Here is a 21454-nt window from a genome sequence, read left to right on the forward strand (position 1 = left end):
ATTGTTTTAGATATCTCTCCAATTTAACACACCTGATTGTAATCATTCCTCATAGTTATCAAGAAGCCGAAGCTCATCAAGGGCTTGATAAAGAGTTAAAAATTGATGGAAAAGCATAAGTAAGTGTTTTATTGTGATGTAAAGTAAAGGGAACATCTCCAATGACATACAATCACTTTTTCAGTTATGTTCAACTTGTTAACGGTCATATTTGTGTCAATAAAATCACAGATTGTGTGCCAGCCACAAAGCCACTGCCTGAGGCAGACACTTCACTTCCTGTGTGTCTCCCTTCCGCTCTCGTGCGCCGACCCCCCCAGCCTGTCCCTGCCTTCACATAATTTGAAATTTGAAGGGCAGAGGGAGGAGCGGTGAAACTGTGCAAGCCTGTGCCTTTAACAACGCGGGAAGGGGCGGGTAGGGGCGGGGCTCCAGCTGAGATGTAGCTGGCCGACGACTGGCGGAGGGTGACTGTCTGTTGGTTTGTCTGTCGCTGGGGTCGCTGCGAAGGAACCACCTGCTCAGTGGCAGCGGCAGCAGCAGAGAAGGACCAAGAGGAAGAGGAGCCGGACGGTGGGAGGGGGAAAGAGGCGGGTGGGATGCTGGAGGTGTCGTCGTCGTTGTCGTCTGAGGAAGCAGAGTTCCCATTTGCGTCTCGCAGCAGGGGGCTTTAGCCGCTGGTCACTCACCTCCCCCCCGCCAAGGTGCCGCACTGACCGGCCGACCGAGCGACCGAGCTCCACGTCTTCCGGTGACGGTTCCCTCAAGATCCTTGACAGCAGCTCAGGAGAGCCGAAACAGGTAAACTGGGGCGGGGGGGCGGGGGGGGGATCAGGCGGGCAGGGGGGTTAATTAGTAAGCATGTTGTGTTGACGTGCTGCGTTCACGGAACGATAAAAGAGGTGGGACCGCCGCCAGCCGAACCCCGGTGTCGCCAACAGAAAAAAATACTGTTGTGTGGTTTTGCATCTTGTTGTTTGTTGTTGTCACCCGTGAGAGCCTCGACGGAGGTCCCTCATCCGTGTCCCAGGAAACAAACAGAGTCTTTACCATTTTTCTATGTTATGAATTCAAGCTAATTGAAGTATTTACGCTTTTTTTTTTAATATATACTAATAGATCACATACTGATTAATTAAGGTAGATCAGGAAACACAGCAGTCTCTCTCTCTCTCTCTCTCTCTCTCTCTCTCTCTCTCTCTCTCTCTCTCTCTCTCTGTCTCTCTCTCTCTCTCTCACTCTCTCTCACACACACACACACACAGTTGCAAGTGTCTCATGGAATGTGATGATGGCAAAACACGATGGCGATAATGATGACCTTCGTCGTCTATTTCCACTCAGTCAATGTTGCACTTGAATCATAACCAGGACGCACACTGCCAACCGTCTGTTTCAGCTGAGACACCATTCACTCGTGTTGTAACATGTTTTCATGCAAATTGTCTGCTACCACGAAAACTAATCTCATCCCTTGATGGCACCTTTTCAGGTGGCTTTGTCTTGTTTGTTTGTTCACAAAACGCTGTTCCACGGTGTCGCGACAGCAACATGAACCGGTGCTGTGAAGGAAGCTGGGTTCTTTGCAGAATGGTCTGAAACCAATTTTTGCTCACAAAAATTGTTGTTTTTTTTTGTCCGGTGCAACAAGCTGCCCCACTCGTCACTGTGAAGGGTTGTGACACAATAGGAAAATGCGCGATCTTGCAGTCCGATTGAGGTGAAGATCATTGTACATGCTGCTGAACATCCCGAGGTGCATTTTCATGTTTATGAGAATAATGCACAGACACGCACATGTGGCCTTTTGTCTTTTTTTTTTGTATATGTTGGTAATATACTATATATGTAAATGGTGTGTTTTTATTCCAAGCATGTGCGCTGAGTCGTTTTTTGTCCGCTCGGAATTTTCATCCAGATCCTTATAAGCAGACAACTAAATGAATGTTCACGCTTTGCAGATGCCCGTAACTGTTAAATGACAACCTTTGAAATTGCAGCTTTCATTTATTTTTGCAGTGCAGACAGGCACTGCACTTAGTGTTGTCAGCACTCCTTCTTCCGCGCTGCTCTGAAGGAAAAAAATAAATAATTTTGACATCCCAAAGTCTTTGCTGTGACCTAATTGGAAAGATGAAGCCCACCTCACCCCCCGGGCAAGTAGGGATGTGGCAGGAAGACGAGGAGGGAGACATTAGCAGCTGGGCTCTTCATTAGTCTCCCTATCATGGGGGCCTGTGGCCCTGGAGGCCTCAGACATCGACACTCTGTGGCCAGCTGTAGTTTAAACCAGTGGTTCTCAACTGGTGGAGTCTCCCGACCCACTTTTTTTTTTTTCCTTATGATGAAGTTACAACTCAAATTTGTTCCACAAAAATAAAAATTCTCGCCCACTTTCTGTTATGTCTATTAAATAAATTATTTATGAATTGAATTGAATTATGTGTCCTGCTGCCCAACGTTTTCTCTATAAATATATGTATATTAAAATCCCTTTTTTTTTTTTTTTTTTCAAAGAAATGTGACCATCCAGTTGAGAAACGCTGGTTTAAAATTTAGGCACAGTTTAGGAGGGGGAACAAAAAGTGGTCACGGTTGCAGCTCCAGGAGTGCGGGAGAAGTGCTAGCTAGTTAGCGGAGAACAAATGGACCGTTTTATAGACAGTCTGCTCTCCGATGAAGAAAAGAATGAGGGGAAGGAATGGTCCGCTGGTGATGTCACACAGAGGAGCCAGGAGGGCCGGCCGAAGCTGCTGCTGCTGCTGTGTGGGCTCCATTACTTCCGCCCTTGGCTGCTTCCCTCCACTCTCTCACACCCTCGGGGGTTGGGGGGGTGGCGCGTAAACACCATGACATATTTGTTATTATCAAATCATGCCACTCTCTCGACTCGGTCAACGTGAGCGGAATTTGGAGCGCTCGGCGGCGGCGGCGGCGACTGCGGCTCAGAGGAGGCAGATATTTGGCTGCGGCAACATCAAACACTCACATCTTTTTTTTTTTTTTTTTAAAAAAGGGAGAAGGATGTGATTTAGTCTTGGTCAGACTGACTAATGTGCTGTTTAAGTGTTGCAGTGGAGATAAAAGGTATCCCTGAACGCAGCAGGAAAATGTCCCACTTTTGCCATAATCTGCGTTTTGAGCCTTTGCTTCTATTTGTGTCATGTCTAACAAAACCTCAGTCACATGGTCACATTCATTTATTCTTCTCTCGCCCTCTCTCTCGCTGTCTCTCTCTCTCTCCATCTCTTTTTTTGGTCGCTCTGCTTCATGCACATGCATATTAGCGCTGATTAGCGGTATTGGTCCCGTCATTCCAGGCCGCCGCTGCCGAGAAGTCGGATGCTGACTGTGAGGTGGTTGTGCTGAAGGAGACGATACATACAGGTGCACGTCGGGGAGCCGGAGGAGCACCTGTCACCTTTGGGTGGTGGTGGAGGAGGGGGAGTCTTCTGGGTCAGCCAGAGAGAGTGTGTGCTCATGTTGACATCAATTTGTATGTAAATGAATAAATATAAAGAATAAATCAGTGGTTCTCAGTTTCAGGACGCACATTTTTTTTTTTTATCCATATCATGAAGTCGTGACCCAAATTGATTCCAAAATAAGTGCAAAATAAATGCCCTGCATCTGCCCATCTATCTATCTATCTATCCATCTGATACATACATACGTACATTAAAATACCTTTAAAAAGAGAAGGGCAAAACAGTGCTGCAACCCACTTTTGGGTCGCGACCCACCAGTTGAGGAACGTTGATATAAGTAATCTATGCTTCAGAGTGAGGCTATTTCACCACGTTTTCTTCTATCGACATAAAGAGCATTCCCACCATGCATTTACTGGCCAAAGGGTGGAAAAATGTTTGCATTCCGACCCGGAAGTAGCCCGAGCAGTCAATGACCTCAGTGACCTCAGCTCATCGTTTCACCAGCTAACGGAACGTCATAGCCATATTGAATGAGGCTATATGTGATAAATCTGCAGGGAATAATTAGCATGCAGTAACCTTGTCCCACCACCAGACACTGCTGGAGGTTGCATGCCGGACCTATAAGTGGGGGGGGGGGGGTAAAGTCGAGTGATTTGGATGACGGAGAGAAGGTGGTGCAATTATGATAGGAGATGGAGACAGACAGACAGACAGACAGAGAGAGAGAGAGTGGGGACGGATTAGAGAAATGGGACGATAAGAAAGAAGAAGAGGTGGTGGGGGGGGATTAGAGCGCTGAAAAATAGACGGTGCCAGCGGGGGGGACGAGAGAGGAGCAATTTAGAGACGTTCACCAGAGAGAGAGTGAAAGAGGCCGTACCTCTTCCTTCTCTCTCCTCCCCCCCACACTCGTTTTTCACCCACCCACTCCCACGTGTTCCCTCCCTTCCCCGACGCCCCTCTCCACCACCAAATGCCATCATGCATGGACCAAACCATAGGCCAGCAGAATGCCCAGTGTGGCTGCAGGTCATTATTGTTGCACTGCTGCTGCTGCTGCTGTGTGTTTCTGAGCACATGTTGAGTAACAGTAAGGGAGGGGGCGGGGGGCCTCTGCCAAATAATTGTTGGGTTTTTCACAGAAAACCCTCCTCATCCTCCTTCTCCTCTTTCTCTTCTTCCTCCTCTTTCTCCTCCTCTTTCTCCTCCTCTTCCTCCTCATGCTCTTTCTCTTCCTTCTCCTCCTCTCTTCATCCTCCTCCCCCTCTTTCTCTTCTTCTTCCTCTTTCTCTTTCTCCTCCTTCTCCCCCTCCTCCCTCTCCTACTCCCCCTCTTCATCGTTCTTATCTTCCTTCTCCTCCCCCTTTCCCTCCTCTTCCTCGTTCTCCTCCTCTTCTGCCTCTCTCTCCTCCTCCTCCTCTTCCCCCCATCGTCCCCCTCCTCAGTCTGACCAGGTTCTTGTCCAAGGGAACAGGTTGGACTGAGCAGTGTTTCCCCATCAACAAAGGTCAGTTTTTTTCTTTTCTTTCCCTCATCAGTCTATTTTCTGCTTTTTGGAGTCATTTGATGATGAATTTCCCCCTCACGGACACTTTTCAAGCAGCATTCAGAGCTGTATTTGAATTTATATGGGCTACTTGTGTAAGCTTTGGGCACAGCAGCTTTACCGTTGTGTCTTATCAGCAGCAGGGGAAGAAAAGCCAAGCAGACATTTTGCTCGCACAATGCTGGAATGAATCGCCTCCAATTTGCCCCCTTATTTATTTATTTATTTATTTCCGTCCTCTCTCTCTCTCTGCATCTCCGAAGCTCCCCGTTCGTCCGTCTCGGCGTCGGTTGTTTATTCCGTGCCGTTGACTCTTGCGGTTGCATGGGCGCAGCGTGTCCTCCTGTTAGTGCGGTGGCAGGTGCACAGAGCTGATATGAAGTGACTGAGCATCTATCTCCCTGGTTACTGCAGCACCAAGCAGGTGCAGGAAGCTCCGGTCCAACTGGGGAGGAGTTGACGATGAGCCCTGGCCGGGCTTTCTCCTCCTTTCACCCACCCAAAGATATTATAAATGACGTATCTTATGTTGTAAAAATGCAAAAATTCTCTCTACCAATTTTGCCCTGCAACTGTGTGTGTGTGTGTCTGTGCGCGCGAGCGGTGTACATGCGTGTGTCCTCAACATTCCGTCAGTTACTGCTTTCGTTTGTTCCGATTTTCAAATAGTGTGTGCTGAAACACATTTCTGGAAAAACTAGCCCCTTGTGATGTCACAAAGTACAGTGATGATACCTCCCAGACACCTTCAGCCAGGTGTTTGTTCAACCCCGTGAGACTGTGAGACGGTTCCCTTCCACAATACGTTGTAAGTGTTGGTTTCAGCAGGAGGCTGTAAACACAGGGCTAAACAAGGCTCTCTTTTTTTCTTATTGATAGAGCAAAGCAGCGTCTGTGCATTTTGTCATTTCCATCATCTTCTCCCGTCACTGCGTGCAGCTGCATACAGACAGCCCAGTTTGTTGCCGTTTGAAAGTAGGTGGCTGAAGAGTTCAATTGAGTCACTGAGCCGTTGTGCTGGGTCGACGGCTTCTTCATGACTCAACGGGCAAAGTCACTTGCTCGCCATTTGCAACTGTTGAAGTGGCAGCAGTTCTTCCTGTGCCTTGGCTTTTTTTTCACAGTAGAAACTTTGTTTTGTTTTTTTTTTTAAATGGAGGCTCTAGTAGTAGATTTCTTTTAACCTTCAACTATAGGTATTGTCTTGTTTTATATTGTCTTTTAGCTTTTAGGTGCTTGTATTCATTCATATTATTATCTTTTTGTGTGTTTTTATTCTATTGTCCTTTAGCTTTAAGATATTTTTTTATTATATTGTCTTTTAGCTGAGTTTTTTCAGTTTAGGCTCCGCACTGGGTGGTGTGTCTACTCTACCCACTGGACATCATCTTGGGTGACACCTCTGTGTCAGTGTGGATGATCCCCCCCCATAGGTGGTTGTTTCTTCTTATGGTTCCTCATTGTCCTGCCATGTAATTACACTGTTATTACACATATTTCTGCAGTGTAGATGGGTGGTTGGGGAGATGGGGGGGGTTATGTGTTTGGGAGGAGTCAGTGGGTTTTTATTATTATTATTTGTTGCATTTCTGTTTCATGTGTTGCATTTTGTTTGTATTGTAAGTGCTACATATTTTGATTGATTGATTGGTCTGTTTACTCGGGTGTCAAACATTCTGATTGGTGTCCAACCCTCATGGGCTTATAATGATATTACCACAATAGCCTGGTGACTACAGCAAAAAGCAAAACAGAAGAACACAACAGGCGAAACGTCTTCAAGATGACATGAACAAGTCCAGCTGCCCTAACTTAACCCTTGTACTTTAAGATGACTGAGAACCCGCACAGACACAAGACAAGAACACAACCTTACAACCAAGACCAATAAATACATAAATAAAGTTTGATTTAATTTGATTTGATGTTGTTGCAGAACTCTGAAGGGATGGAACAAAACGATCCGGGCCAAAGCCCGATGCCAGAGGACGTCCCGGCTGGAGCAGCAGCAGCAGCAGTAGCTCCAGCAGCAGCTCCAGCAGCAGCTCCAGCAGCAGCTCCGGCAGCAGTTCCAGCCGCTGACTCTGCCGCTTCCCAGCCCGCCGCCTCCTCCAGGCCTCGGCGGCCACAGAGGAGCGCCAAAGTCGAGGGTTCCATTGACATCGGCGAAGCCAAAGCTGAACCCACCAAGGTCCAGGCGCCGCCTCCCGACCAGCAGGGCGGCCACGTTCCCGACGGCCAGGTGGCCAGTCGCCCTAAACCCTCTCGCCTGGGGGGCCCCAAAGGTCCCGGTCACCACCCGGTACGGGCGGCCTCGGTCCCTCACCCCCCTGCCAGCAAGCCCATGGCTCCCCACCTCAACCCCCACGCACAGAGGGCGCTGTCTGTGGCGGGCACGGCCGACACCCAGGCCCAGACTGTGGACGACTTCAGGCAAGTCTCGCCTGTCACTGCACGTCTCAATCAATCAATCAATCAACTTTTATTCATATAGTGCTGAATCGCAACCCAAGGCGTCTCGAAGCTTCTTTGCACAATCACAACCAGCTGAGCCTCCAGAGCAGCAGGGGGCGACAGTGGTCAGGACTCCCATGCAGGAAGAAACCTGGAGCAGATTCAGACTCCAGAGGGCGCTCATCTGCTTTGGCCTTGAGGTCGGGGTGCAAAAGAAATACAAAAAATGAAGAGAGAGGAACAGAGAGATAGATATAAGTATTATATATAGATGTATATAAATAAATCATTCATATCTATTTATACATGCATATAGAAATATAGAAAGACACATATATGACAACTATATAACATATACTGTATATAAACATGCATATGTATAAATTATAACATTTAAATTTAAAAGGCTGAAGTGTGTAATCGTGGACTCCTTTTGCTGCTGTCCATATAGAAAATGCTTGTCCGTGATTGGAGCCATTCAACCTTTCGTTCCTCACACACTCACTCAAAGAAACCTTTTCACGCATTCGCAGACGGTTCACATCAACGAGGGCTTCCGTCGCACACCAGCAACTCATCCTCAAGTCAAATCAAATGCAAATGAATCGCTCCTGATCAATGGCTCAGATTTCAATCAGGAGACGCTGCGTCACGCTCCTCCACTTTCAGGCCTGGGTCTTTATCTTTTTTGTTTTTTTCTAATGCCAAAGGTTGGTTTAAAGGGCTTCCTTGTATTTCACGTTAATGACTTGGTGGTTTTTGTCTCCAACCACGTCCTGAATTAGCTGGCAGTGGTCGTCTGGAGACTCAACTAGATTTCTAAAGTTCAAACCAACGCAGTGAACGGGGCGGAGGACACTGTTTGGGCTCATTGGAATCTTGGATTCCAGTTGTTTTGGATTGAAATGTAAAACCTGAATACCTTGAAAAAAAAAAAATTGATCTCCTAACAGTAACAGTCCCAGCAGTGCAACACATTTGGCTGCTTGTTGAGCTGCGTTAGCAGGTAACAGATGTTCTATTAAGGCCTCTCTCTCTCTCTCTCTCTCTCTCTCTCTCTCTCTCTCTTCCTTTTTCTCCTGACAGAGTGCACATCATCACTTGGAATGTGGGTTCGGCCACGCCCCCTGACGACGTCACCGCCTTGCTGGGCCTGAACGTTGGCGACGGGAACACAGACATGTACATTATCGGGTGAGTGAGTGTCTCTCTCCTGTCCACCGCAGACGGCCCCACTAATGAGCGATCAGACTGATAGACCGCCCCCTAATGGTCGTGATGCCCTCCGCCATCTCGTCTATTAATCCAGACGCGTGTTACCCACTCATCAGCTCTCTGTGTGCCGCTGACCCCTGTGTGTGTTCCTGCCTGTGTGTCATTTTATCTTCAAGGCTGCAGGAAGTGAACTCCATGATTAACAAAAGACTGAAAGATGTCCTCTTCACAGACCAGTGGAGCGAGGTCTGCATGGAGAGACTCAGCCCCTTTGGTTACGTGCTGGTCAGTAAATGGCTTTTCCGTATTATCAACACATATGCACGCTTTCCTCTTCTTCTCCTGTGGCTCATTTTATTCACTGAGCGACGGATGGACGGAGTGATGAATCGTAACAAGCGCGCAGAGTCCTGTTGTAGTCAAGACCGCACCAACCCAGACCAAGTTATTACCAAGACTAGAGATTGTCGAGACCAGACCATGACTGTATATGTCAAAGAAAAATCGCAACAAAACAGCACAAATGACCAGTGTCTTTTTTTTAATTCAAGTTTGCTTCTACATCAATGCAAAAGAAACAATTCTGTTCAGCAAGGTATCTTTCAATTATGTTCCTCAACATTTTGCTGCTTTGCCAGCTATTTTTAACCTTTTTCAAAAAACAATTTTGCTTCATAAAATTCAAAAATAAATTAACTAGGAATAATTCAATTGAAAATGATGGCATGCCAAGCTGTGCTAAACAAAATGCATAAAAATGTTTAATGTCTGAGTGTCTCAACATAAAAATAGACTCATCAATGTCACTCGTGGTGGTTGTGAAAGACTGAAAGTTCTGCATGGCTCTGAGGATGAGAAGGTTAAATAAAAGCTTTCTTTTCTGTTATTGTCTGTCATTGCAGTCTTGGCTGAGTCTCAACCGAGTCTCTTGATCAAAAATTCTAAAACTTCTAGTCTGAGACAAGACAGAGTAAAAATGCCTCCGAGATGAGATGAGAGCCTTAAAAAGTGGCCTGGAGACCAAGACCAATCTCAAGTACTGCACCACTAGCGTAGGGTCACGTGTCTGTTATCTCCTTCAAAACGTCCTCACACACGCAGCACTGGGACAGACGGGTGGCCGCGTTCTGAGAATCGCGGTAATGCAGGCAGGCAGGCAGGCAGGCAGGCAGGCAGGCAGGTCTCACATGGAGCTCTTAAGAAGATCCACAACAAACACAACAAACAGGATTCACTTGCGTTCTCGGCTACAGTTTTTGTTAGAGACAAAACCTCCAGTGCTCATTTTTGAGCTTTTGTCTTTCGATGAAGAAGTTGTCAATTCTGACAGAACTCCCACATGCCGAAGCAACAGTAGCAAACGTGGCAGCTCCTCTTATTTAGAAAACTGCAGTAACTGCTATATATAGCACAGCTGTTAACATAATGTGCTGGTTCTAAATAGAATAGAGGAGCTGTGTTGATCTCATAGTGGCAGATATATGATATATAGATACATGTATATAAATGTATGTATGTATATATATATATATATATATATATATATATATATATATACATGTATATAAATATATATGTGGTAACCGTTTTAAGGATAGTAAAACCAAATGACTTTTATTGTACTGCAAGTATACACTTCAATGAATTTATTTATGGGCAGTATGTTAAGCTTTTACCAATATAAAATCATAAATCAAGCCAAATTTTACGCACTGGGCCTTTAAAGGAGCTATGCACAAAATAATTTTGTGTTTTTCTTAAAATGTAATGAGATGTTATTTAATTTAATTTTTTTGCACCTTTTAAACAACGTGGGCATAATCAAGACAACGCTCCCGCACACTGTTAAACTGTCTTCCTCTTCGATAATCAAGCACTCGGGGCTTGATTATCGAAGAGGAAGAGAGTTGAACAGTGTGCGGGAGCTTTTCCTTGGTTTTGTCTGACTCCTGGGTGGCGCCTTTCCGACGCACCTGTTCTTCTGGGAATGCTGAGATTCCTTCATGATTTTTGCCACATCCTGGGCACGTAAGCGCGCAAGTACGTGCGACATAAGACGCTTAAAGCAGCTGCTCATTGGAGGAGGTTAATCACCGGAAGAGGTTCATCCTCTCAGAACCTGTCTGTCTCATTTGTATTCTCCCATGTTTCTCTGCCTGGGAGGTTGTGCGCCATTGCCACCGCCGTGGCCGAGCTCGGCGTCGGTGTCGGCGTCGGCGTGTCCCTCAGCTCCGCTGGCACGCCGAGGCACGCAACATGAATCAGCTGTCAGGCTGAAGGAGCGAGACAAACGTCTCCCAGGACGCGGTTTTATTTTTGGATCGCGTGGCGGCATCGATGGCCGTCTGACAGTGACACTGATGCTGCCCTGCGGCCGTCTCATGCTCGGCTATGTTGCTTTTGAACCTTTAAAAGCCATTCAGCCGTGACCTTTCTGGATACTTCATCTTGTAGATATTGATATCGGTGTGATTTTTTTTTATATATTTTTTTTTTACTATCCAGATGTGGCCAATGCACACAATCGTGAGGCTCTGAGCTCTTACAGCAGAAACATTTTTTTCTGTTTTATTCCTCTTGGTTGCATGGCTGCTGATTGCTGATTGGCGGTGTCTGTTGTATTGAAGTCCTGTTCAATATGTACAAATTAGCAGAGGCCATTCTTGCTGCTCTAATCCCCTAATTGCAAAGCGGCACACTCTGAATTGGACAGTTTGCACAACGACTCTCTGAGGCGCAGGGTGATTTATTGGATGCCGATGCCGATGCCGTGTACAGTATTTGTCGAGCGAGCGCTTGAGTCATCATCGGGAAGCTGCTTTACGTGCACTTCCTTTATCTGCGCAATTACAGTTCTTATAGATTTTTTTTTAGACGCCATGATGTAAATTTAAAAAAAGAAAATGAAAGCAAGGATTTATGCTTTGTGCAGATAACGGTTGACTTCTGCTGTTTTGTTTTTGAAACGAGATAAAGCGACTAAACTTGGTCCCCATATTCAGGCTGCCCTGCTTCACATCACACTCATCACTCACAGCTCGTCTCTTCACTCGTGTGCGACAAGGAAGGTCAAACATACACCAAACCACAGCTCTTCTGCTCTTCCAGCCTTCGCGCACACACACACACGCACACACACACACACACACACACACACACTCTTGTCTCTGGGTTTAAACGTCTTTTCTGATCTCAGACCAAATGCAGCACGGCAGCCTTCAGTAGCTCCTCAATTGCTCAGTGATTCTGAGGAAAGCTTGTCAGCCACAGTGCATGTAGCCAAAGGTGTATTCACTCAGACACACACGCGCACACACACACACACACACACACACACACACACGCACACACAAATCGGGTCGGTTGACTTTACGGTTCAGTAAAATCTATTACACAACAAAGTTGCTCAAGTGGCCAGTTGGGAAAGAAGCGCGCTGGTCACGTGGACGTGCGCGCCTCCATTACTGCCCTCCGGGTGTTTGAGGCCAGTGTTATCATGCTTGCCGAGCCTGTGGTTGGGGGGTTGGGTCGTGTGGACCGCTGGAGAAAGGCAACGTAAATATATCCTCTTGCGAGGGGCTCCATTAAACATGCAAATACCCTCGGTGCAAATGCACACGTCCTGCCCGCCCCCCCCCCCCCCCCCCCGCGCTCTTGTGCACTGCCAAAATGTGAAAATGTGCACCCTCAGTTTGTGTCAGAATGTCAAAATCTGCATAGCATAAACGCATGACCAGAAGCCAGTTGTCGTTGTGGGAGGCTGAAGGAAGGAAAGGTCTAGTTGTCGTTGAGTGCTTGCAGTGGTGTGGACGTTTGGCTGGGTTGTGGCCAGATGGAGGCTGAACTGGGGTTTGAGGTTTGGCCTCCTTCGCATGCAGCACTGGCTGATGCAGCGAAGGGAAGCTGGGCCACAGGCTTCTGCAGGGCAAAATGGAAATGAGGGGAGAAGAGAGAATGTTGCTGTGTGTGGAGCAGCAGAAAATGAACAGAAATCAGCTTAGCTCCCAGGATTTGATGATTTAGTTTTTTTTGGTGCAAATTAAGGAAGATAATAGCAATAATGATAATATTGATAATATTAATGTGACGCTAACAGCTGCTCAGTGTTATCCTGTTTTGTTTCCTTGAGTAGGCAATTCTAGTGTAGAGAGAGAGAGAGAGATTCTGATGGTAAGATAACCTTGGACCAGTGTGGAACATTTAAAAGGATCTGTTAACTTGACATTAAATTACCAAGAAATTAAATTTTTACTTATTTATTTAAGTATTTTTTGAGATAAAGTCGTTGAAAATCCTATTCATCATTAATCTTACACACAAACCCTGTTCAGTAGATGATCTAGTACTATATGTAGCCAAGTATCATTGTTTCATTGTGGAAAGTTTACAACTCTACATTTAAATGCCTCTATTCTATTTGTGAACAACATAAAGAGTATCTTGGAAATTTGAAAATAATATGTTATGTGAAAATGTCAAAGCTGGCCTCCAGCTTATTTAACATTGACAGTATGAACAGAAGATATTAGTGTGTTTACCGCTGCTTGCCTTAGAAGCTGGTTCCCGCCATCTGGACTGCCCCTGACGGTGTCTTGTCGTTTGTCTGTCCCTCAGGTGACCTCGCAGCGAATGCAGGGCTTGTTGCTGCTGATCTTTGCCAAATACTTTCATCTGCCCTTCCTCCGCGGAGTCCAGACTGAAACCACCCGCACCGGCCTTGGGGGTTACTGGGTGAGACAGCTGCCCACTCCACTCTGTCTGCACCACTCTGTTATGTGTGTGTGTGTGTGTGTGTGTGTGTGTGTGTGTGTGTGTGTGTGTGTGTGTGCTGTCTTTTTGAATCTTAAATGTCCAGTTAGATTAAAAATAACTGACAGGCAAACTGACTTTTCAGTCATTTTATTTTAATTAGATTAAAACTATTATGCCAGTCATAGAAAACCAAACACAAAGTGAAACATCAACCAAAAACAAGATGTTTGTTAGAACTGCAGTGTATGAAGGCCTTTTTACCCCAGTTTGCATCAATAACATTTGGACATGCTGCACATTTCCCCACTGAAAATGTTGCGTCTTAATGGGGGGGAACAGTGGGAAGAAATCCGCAGACTCATCCTGCTTCGTGCTCGCCCGCCCACTACCCGCTTTGTTGTCAGCATTAAGTATTGATGTGCTTCACTGGGCCTTAATGACTTATCCTCCTGGTTCTCTGCAGCGCAAAGGAGTTGCACCTCTCAGTGCCGGCCAATGACACGCATTCCTGGATCGATTCATCAACGTACCTGCACTAAAGGATCTGTTCCTCTCCTACTGTTTTAACTTCCTCCCTGGCTGTTGTTGGTGTGACAGGGCAATAAAGGTGGCGTGAGTGCACGGATGTCCGTGTTCGGCCACACCGTCTGCTTCCTCAACTGCCACCTGCCGGCTCACATGGAGAACTCAGACCAGCGCATGGAGGACTTTGAGAGCATCCTGCAGCAGCAGCAGTTTGAGGCTCAGACTGCCACCGGGGTTCTGGACCACGAGTGAGTGAGCGCCATAAAACACACACATACATACACACACACACACACGGTAATAGATGACATAGTATCTATCTGTCTATCTGTCTATCTGTCTATCTATCTGTCTATCTGTCTGTCTGTCTGTCTGTCTGTCTATCTAATTAGCATAAAAAAGCTCCTTTATGAATTCCGTTGTGTTGTGTGTATTGATGATGAAAGGCCTGTTTTGTCACAGTGTGGTGTTCTGGTTTGGGGATCTCAATTTCCGTATCGATGACCTGGAAATGCAAGTGGTGAAATCAGCCATCGATAATAACAAGTTTCCAATGTTGTGGGAAAAGGACCAGGTAAGATGAATTGATCATTTGAATTAATTTATTAATAATTAATTTAATTAATTATTACTGTCAAGATAAAATTTGAGGATACGTTTCTTTAAAAATCTAAAAATATATTTGAATCAATTACTATTTTGTTTTGTTTTTTTAAATCTAGAAGCACACCTTCAAAGAAACAGTGTAAAACTTTGCCAAACACTGTAATAATCTGCCATCTATGGGTCAGATTTTAGATTGCAGTGCACCCTTCCTCCCCCTCCTGAGCTTGCCAGTGCACTACGGTGGCCTGCACACACAAACGCTGGATACCTCGTCCACCTTCTTCTTTATTGGTTTATTTGAGGACACCAGCGTTCACCCTAAATACCAAATGCGCTGTCAGGATTGTCCACACCAGGCTACCTTAGAAATATGGCAACTAATGAGGAGCAAGACCCTTGTTGCTCTATGTATATTCTTACACATACAGTATATGCAAACGTTTCTAAGGGTATGAAAACCAAATGACTTTTATTAATATATTTACGGGCTGCATATTAAGCTCGTACCAGATTTTACACACTGTACCTTTAAATGTCCTCCTCTGTGACAGTGCACTGTGAAAGTGAGCTCCACTAGATGGTGGTGACGAGTCTGCGTCCTAACGATAAATCCTCTCCTTTTCCAGCTAAACATGGCCAAAGACAGTGAAACTGTGCTGGAAGGTTTCCATGAAGGGCCGCTGAAATTTCCTCCCACCTACAAGTTTGACGTTGGAACAAATACATATGACACAAGGTCGGTGATGCCAGTGGGCGCCACTCTGAATTTTGGGCCACTGACTAAATATCACAGTAATAAAGCTCTTCTTCTTCTTCTTCTTCTTCTTCTTCTTCTTCTTCTTCTTCTTCTTCTTCTTCTTCTTCTTCTTCTTCTTCTTCTTCTTCTTCTTCTTCTTCTTCTTCTTCTTCTTCTTCTTCTTCTTCTTCTTCTTCAGCCGAAAGGTCCTCGTTAGCTCGGGGGAAAACCAATGAAAAGGCTCCCTTTCTTTAACCCCATTTTCTCTCTCTTGCTTTGTCAGCTACCAGCTGGTATTCAAGGGTTGTTCCAATTTAGACAGAGTGTGTACAGTTGGAGGGGAATGTTTATGTTCATAAAACCACCGGTCAGGACAAATAGGAAATAGCACAGTGTCACAGTTAGGGGAGTTAACCTGTGGAACGGCTGTAGTGAGGAGACTTGCAAGAACATGTTTAAATTGAAGAAACTGCACACAATGGAAATACTGTGATCATATGACATGGAGCAGTAATGTCTTGTATCTGATTTTTGTTTTGAAAAATCATATCACGTTTCTTGAGCAAGGTTAATTATACATGAAAGCAGATGGAAAAAGGGGTAGGACTAGATGAGTTATTCACACCTTCCTGTTTCCCTTTTGAACACGACGTTTATTTACAAAGTGACTTCACAGAAGTATTGTTTATTTTTCATCGTTATTTGTTCGTATTTGTTTTTTGTTCTTTTTTTGACGACGAGTTTTGTTTGATCTGCCTCGATCATAAATTCCTAACTAATGAACTAATTGTGTTTTTGCGCTGCAGTGGGAAGAAGCGTAAACCGGCCTGGACCGACAGGATCCTCTGGCGTCTCCGAGCCACCGCCGCCGCCACCCCCGCTGCCACCAGCGCGGACCCCAGCGCCGGGAAGCGCAGCTCCATTTCAGGCCTGACCAGCGGGACCAAAGTGACACAGCACTATTACCGAAGTCACATGGAGTATACCGTCAGCGACCACAAACCCGTCTCCTCCATCTTCACCCTGCAGGTGAGACTCGGACTCAGAGGTCGTTCTGAAGGTGACTCAGGCTTCTTCACTCGGCTTCATTTAGTTCTTAAACATAAAGTGGAAAAAAAATTCATGCAAGCCGTAGATGATCCAGACGGACACACACACACACACACACACACACACACACACACACACACACACACACACATAAAGCACCGAACAATAACTGCGGAATGTGATGTCATGATTATGGTTTGAGTCATTGCGTGGTTTTTTTTGCTTTTTTATTAGTTGTTTTATTATTTATTATTTATTATTATTTTTTTTATTATATTTTATATTAGTTATGTTTCACCAGTATGTTATTTATCGTTTCATTTACTCTCCTGTCAGTATTTACAGACTTGTGCACTAAAGGAAGGCACTTTTAAGGGTAATAAAGGGATTCAGTTCAATTTATTTCAAGGAGAAGATTAAGATACTGTACATGTTCAGGTACTCACACAGCGCTGGTTACTTTGAAAAGTTCTCAGTACATCTGTTCCTTGTTCTGTTTTAATGTGTTCTATTTATCGTTGTCTGTAGTTCCCGTACAAGGTGGACGTTCCGTTGGTCACCATAATCGTGGAGGACGAGTGGAATTGCATCGCAGATGCCACGGCCAAATTCAAAACGGCGCCCAACTTCTCGCGCAGCTCCTGGGACTGGATCGGACTGTACAAGGTAAAAGAAAATGTGTCTATTATATTATGTTCTTCAGTAAATAGATACCAGGAAAGCTTTGCGCGGAATCGTTCGGTGTTTGAAGTGCCCGTTGAAATGTCCGTTGTCCCTCGTCTCTTTGAGTGAAGTGCTGTTGGTAAGAGCTCCGCTGTCCCTCAGGTGGGCTTCAAGCATCACAAGGACTACGTGGGATACGTGTGGGCCAAGCAAGAGGAGGCTGATTACCTTCGACAGGAGCACCAGGTAACCTGGACGTGAGAGGCTGAACCCTCTCGAGGTATCGTCTTTTTTTCCCCGTTGCCATTTCACTGATTCCGACGAGTCGTGTTCCAGGTAACCTTTACGGAGGAAGAGCTGCCCAAAGGCTCGGGCGACTTCATCCTGGGTTACTATAGCAACAACACGAGCACCGTCGTGGGCGTAACGGAGCCATTTCAGGTAATCAACCCCTCGGTTTATGTGCCGTCATTGCGAGTTTTCCCCGACTCTTCATCGCAGCTCTCCCACACACTCCAGATCCAGCTCCCCACTGTGGGTCCTGACCACAGCTCTTCAGACAGCTCCGACTTCAGCTCCGAGGACGACAGCACCGTTGTCCTGGTGAAGACGGGCTCCCAGAGTCCCAGCCCACGCAGGAGCAAACGCCGCACCCACCACAGCCGCAGCGGCTCCAGCAGCCCCGAGCAGGCCAAGGTCAAAGCAGCCAGCCGGCCTGCCGATGACGCTTCTCCAGCAGACGCACCGGAGGGGGAGTCTACGGGTTGCCCACCAGAGGGCAGCAGCATTCAGGCCTCTGACCCTCAGGCAGAAGCTAAAGAATCAGAGGCTAAAGAATCAGGGCCGTGATGCCAAATCCAAGTCTGTGCTGTGTGTCACAGGTCACATAAAGCCAACTGTTGTGTCTTTGGTCCAATACATCCACTCTAATGTATGTTTTCTGCCAGGAAAAGATACATTTTACAATGCCATTCTTTTCAGGAACAGCCTCTGGTTTGTCCAGGAGGCTTTACTTTGACTTTGCCTTCAGTTGTTCTATTGATCTGTGCAAATTATATTTATATATTTTTATCTGTAAAACACTCTGTGCACTGTTGCTCCTACCTGCATCTGTTCCCAGGCGTGAAAAGTGTGGCGAGTTGACAACTTTGGGTTAAGATCTACTTCAGGATTCCTGGTGATGTAGAGTTGCGGCATAGTTTTCCAAAGACCAGGTGCTTATTTTTAGGCAACAACTCAGTTTCAAACTACTGAAGTGAGCTGACCACTTAAAAAGCAATGTTCCAGAATTTGCTGACATTTCAAAAAGTTTCCTTATGTCGCTCTATTGTGCTGTCGGAAATAGATTTGCCCAGACCAAGTAAATCACTGGCACGTTTTATTAAAACGTTGCATTGAAATTGTTTTCACCATATTCTTTTGACCATTGTCAGCCCAGTCCACAGCCACTTGCATTAGTGGCTTCTGCGTATGTATGTATTTCATAACTAAATGAGGCACAATCGATGTGGCAACTATCAGGTAACATTTCAGATAACTCCGCCTTCGGGGTGTTTTAATACAGAGCAGATCTGTAGTAGTTTGGGGGACTAAACCTCAGGGTGCTCCTTCGCTCACTTTGTCAGCTGCCTGAACGTGTCAATATAAAGTTTGAACGTGAGTGGAGAAAAAAAAAAAAGCCTTTAAATAGACTCCTAAAGTCGGCGCGATGGGATGCACGGGGTGCCGAAGGTTGACCGTCAACTGACACTGGCTGCATAGTTGTCTTGCCAGGACCAGTTGAACCAATTGTGCTGCCAGCGCCAGTACAAACCTGCGCAGTGCTTCTGTCTCCATCTTCTCTCGGCTCATCCTCATCGCTCTGTATTACATTTTACCATTTGGTCACATTTTGGTGTTCCCTCCGTGACAACAGTCACAATAGTTGTGTTGCGTTGTTGCCGTGACATGATGCACCATCTTTGAATCAACGCAACTTTTTTGTACTTTGGGGCTGTTGATGTAGAACAGTGTGTACTGCTGTAGCTGTATCCTTCACCTGTGTCTGTAGCGGAGTCTGTATTTATGGGTTTTTATGGAGGTGTTTTTGTGTGTATGGGTGGGGGCGGGGTTTGGAGGTCAGAGGCTGTGCGTGTGTGCGTGTGCGCGTTGTGTTGGAGATACTAGCTGTGGCAGTGAATGGAGCAACTACATTTGCACAGTTTGCTGCCAGACATACTGTACATTCCTGTACTGTGACATTTTGTGCCGTAAAGTGCTGTTTTTGACTCCTCTTTGTTAAAACTGTGGCTGTGAAAACTTGTTCAATAACATGGTAAGGACAGTATAAAAAATTAACTTTGGTATAAGTGTTAGACAAAGAAGAATACAGTGCACCATAAATCAGGAATAGGTGGAATAATTTTCATCGTGTGTTGGTGTAATTTTTTTTTTCTATTTTCAAATGAACAAAGTATCGGACCTTTGTGGAAAGTATCATGTTCAAGAAATGTTATTGATTGTATGACTTTGTCCTTGCATATGCGTTAAAAAGATTTGATCAGTTCTACACAGAGATCTTTGACTATTGTGAGATGATATTGTTAGAAAAAAAATAATGCTGTCTACAGAATGTTATTGTTTTGCAAAGGTGTTGCTGAAATAGGTTATCTATGTAGGCCTGTGTTAGGGTAAGTGTCATAGAGAACACAAAGAAGGAGACAATCTATGCCACAAAGATTATTTAAATTAAATTATGTATTTATTTTCTTATTTAACTGTTAAATGAGCCTGAATTCTGCTGGCCAGTGAGGGGGCATTATTTCAGTGAAAATGTGGAAATGATGTAACTAAATATTTAGGATTATTTACTTTTTGTAACAGAGTTTATCAAAGATTTCTCCTGTTTTCCAGTTTGAGAAAAAATAAAATGTATTATAAAATGTTGCTTTTATTGTATGCAGTGTAGATAGCTTAGTTTACACGTCTTTGTAAATTTGTGGATGAAATTGAAATGTTTCTGTATATCAAGCCTGTGAGGTAGATGAAAATGGATACTTTAGGTCACGTCGTCTTAGCATTGAGGCAGGAAGAATTTTTTTTTTTTTTTTTTAGGATGTTACTTGCTGTGTCCAAAGAAGAAATATACTCTCCTGAAAAACTGTGCCTGTTTCTGAGTCTTAATATTTGTGATTATGTACAAAAAAAAGTCACTGTGATTCTTTTGACAAGTGATTTTTGTACATTATAGAATAGTGGAATGACATAATAAAAATGGAGATGGCAGTTTTGCTGTGTATGTATTTAGCCACGATAACCTTTGCAAACAATAAGTAAATATAATGGTACAAAAAAGAGATAAAATTATCTGCAGTAGTTTTGTTCATGTCTTTTTGTGTTCTTTTTTTGTAAGATGGAAGTAGCTATTTTTGGCTTTTTGAATAAATACAGACACACACGGTTGCCGCACATCCTGCAGAAGGCAACAGCAGGTGCATCTTGCATCATGTATCCATGAGATGAAAAGAAAGTGTCTGCTCTGCAAATTCATGTTAACAAATGACTATTCTGCTCTGATGCAACAGTGTGATTGAGTTGCTTGGTGTAGGGAAACACTAAAGGTAGTTGCTGAAAATATACCATATATCAACGCTGAGGGACTTTTAGCATATATATGTATATATATACATATATATATATATATTTATAGTATCTACCTATTATATACTTTTTGAACTTTACATTTGAGCTTTTTGTGAAATTTGTGTTTGTGATTTGTAGTTTGTTACTATTATTGCAAAATAACAGTCGGAAATGACAATCAGAAAAAGGTTATCTGGACTTCATAGTGCAGTTACGACAGCAACCATGCAATATTATTTCCCTCCACATCTTAAAGTAGCCCTTGATATTGAGTTTTATAGATATGCAGTTGAGTTTTATACAGTCTTAACGTGTGCTTAGTCACTGTGACCTGCTGCTTTCTTATCAAAAATATCTTGGCATCAGAAATGAATGAATACAACCAAAATATATACAGTATGCATGAATTACCTGATTTGGGCTCAAGTGCCCCTGGGTTGTTTGTTACTTACTTTTAATCAACACTGCCTGAACTATTTGGGACCAAAACATTTGGACAAAAAGGTTTTCAGAAATTAAGCAATTACAATCTAAAGAGTCTCTTTGAAAACCTTTGCCCTCTGTGGTCCTGGTTTAGATAACCACTGAAGTCAACCAGCCCTGGAAGATACAATAATTATGTCTATCTGTATTCTCCAAATGCAGCATGAGTACAATTGCAACTTTTAATTATATTACACAGGAGGGTCAGAAGGATAAGATCAAGAATAGAGTGTTGTAGGTGAAGCATAATCAGGTTTCTTTGAAGCTCAATGCACTTCAACCAAACCTCCATGCTCGGCTTTGCTGCAGGGGCACAACCAGGCTAATGAGATTTCACAACATTGAAGGCGTGTATTCTGATGACCTTTT

General features: G+C 44.6%; 1 protein-coding gene across 1 annotated transcript; it reads left to right on the forward strand.

Moving 5' to 3' along the window:
- Positions 1-460: 460 nt before the first annotated feature.
- On the forward strand, positions 461-20245 carry inpp5jb (inositol polyphosphate-5-phosphatase Jb). The gene is made up of 13 exons (XM_076025957.1): positions 461-801; positions 6917-7413; positions 8521-8628; positions 8826-8934; positions 13264-13380; positions 13999-14174; positions 14389-14500; positions 15159-15268; positions 16075-16297; positions 16847-16984; positions 17144-17227; positions 17318-17422; positions 17501-20245. Exons 2-13 carry the CDS (start codon positions 6929-6931, stop codon positions 17828-17830), a joined length of 2097 nt encoding a protein of 698 aa, XP_075882072.1. The 5' UTR covers positions 461-801; positions 6917-6928; the 3' UTR covers positions 17831-20245.
- Positions 20246-21454: the final 1209 nt, after the last annotated feature.

Source organism: Nelusetta ayraudi, unplaced genomic scaffold, assembly GCF_046127955.1.
Source record: "Nelusetta ayraudi isolate G7.1 ecotype Tasmania unplaced genomic scaffold, CSIRO-AGI_Nayr_v1 ptg000018l, whole genome shotgun sequence".
NCBI classification, from domain to species: Eukaryota; Metazoa; Chordata; class Actinopteri; order Tetraodontiformes; family Monacanthidae; genus Nelusetta; species Nelusetta ayraudi.

Bases quoted from the DNA above. Each gene is read 5' to 3' on its own strand.
- inpp5jb (XM_076025957.1), top strand. From the start codon at position 6,929: ATGGAACAAAACGATCCGGGCCAAAGCCCGATGCCAGAGGACGTCCCG. The intron at 13,381-13,998 runs GTGAGACAGCTG...TTGGTGTGACAG, and splicing joins CCGGCCTTGGGGGTTACTGG to GGCAATAAAGGTGGCGTGAG. The intron at 14,175-14,388 runs GTGAGTGAGCGC...GTTTTGTCACAG, and splicing joins ACCGGGGTTCTGGACCACGA to TGTGGTGTTCTGGTTTGGGG.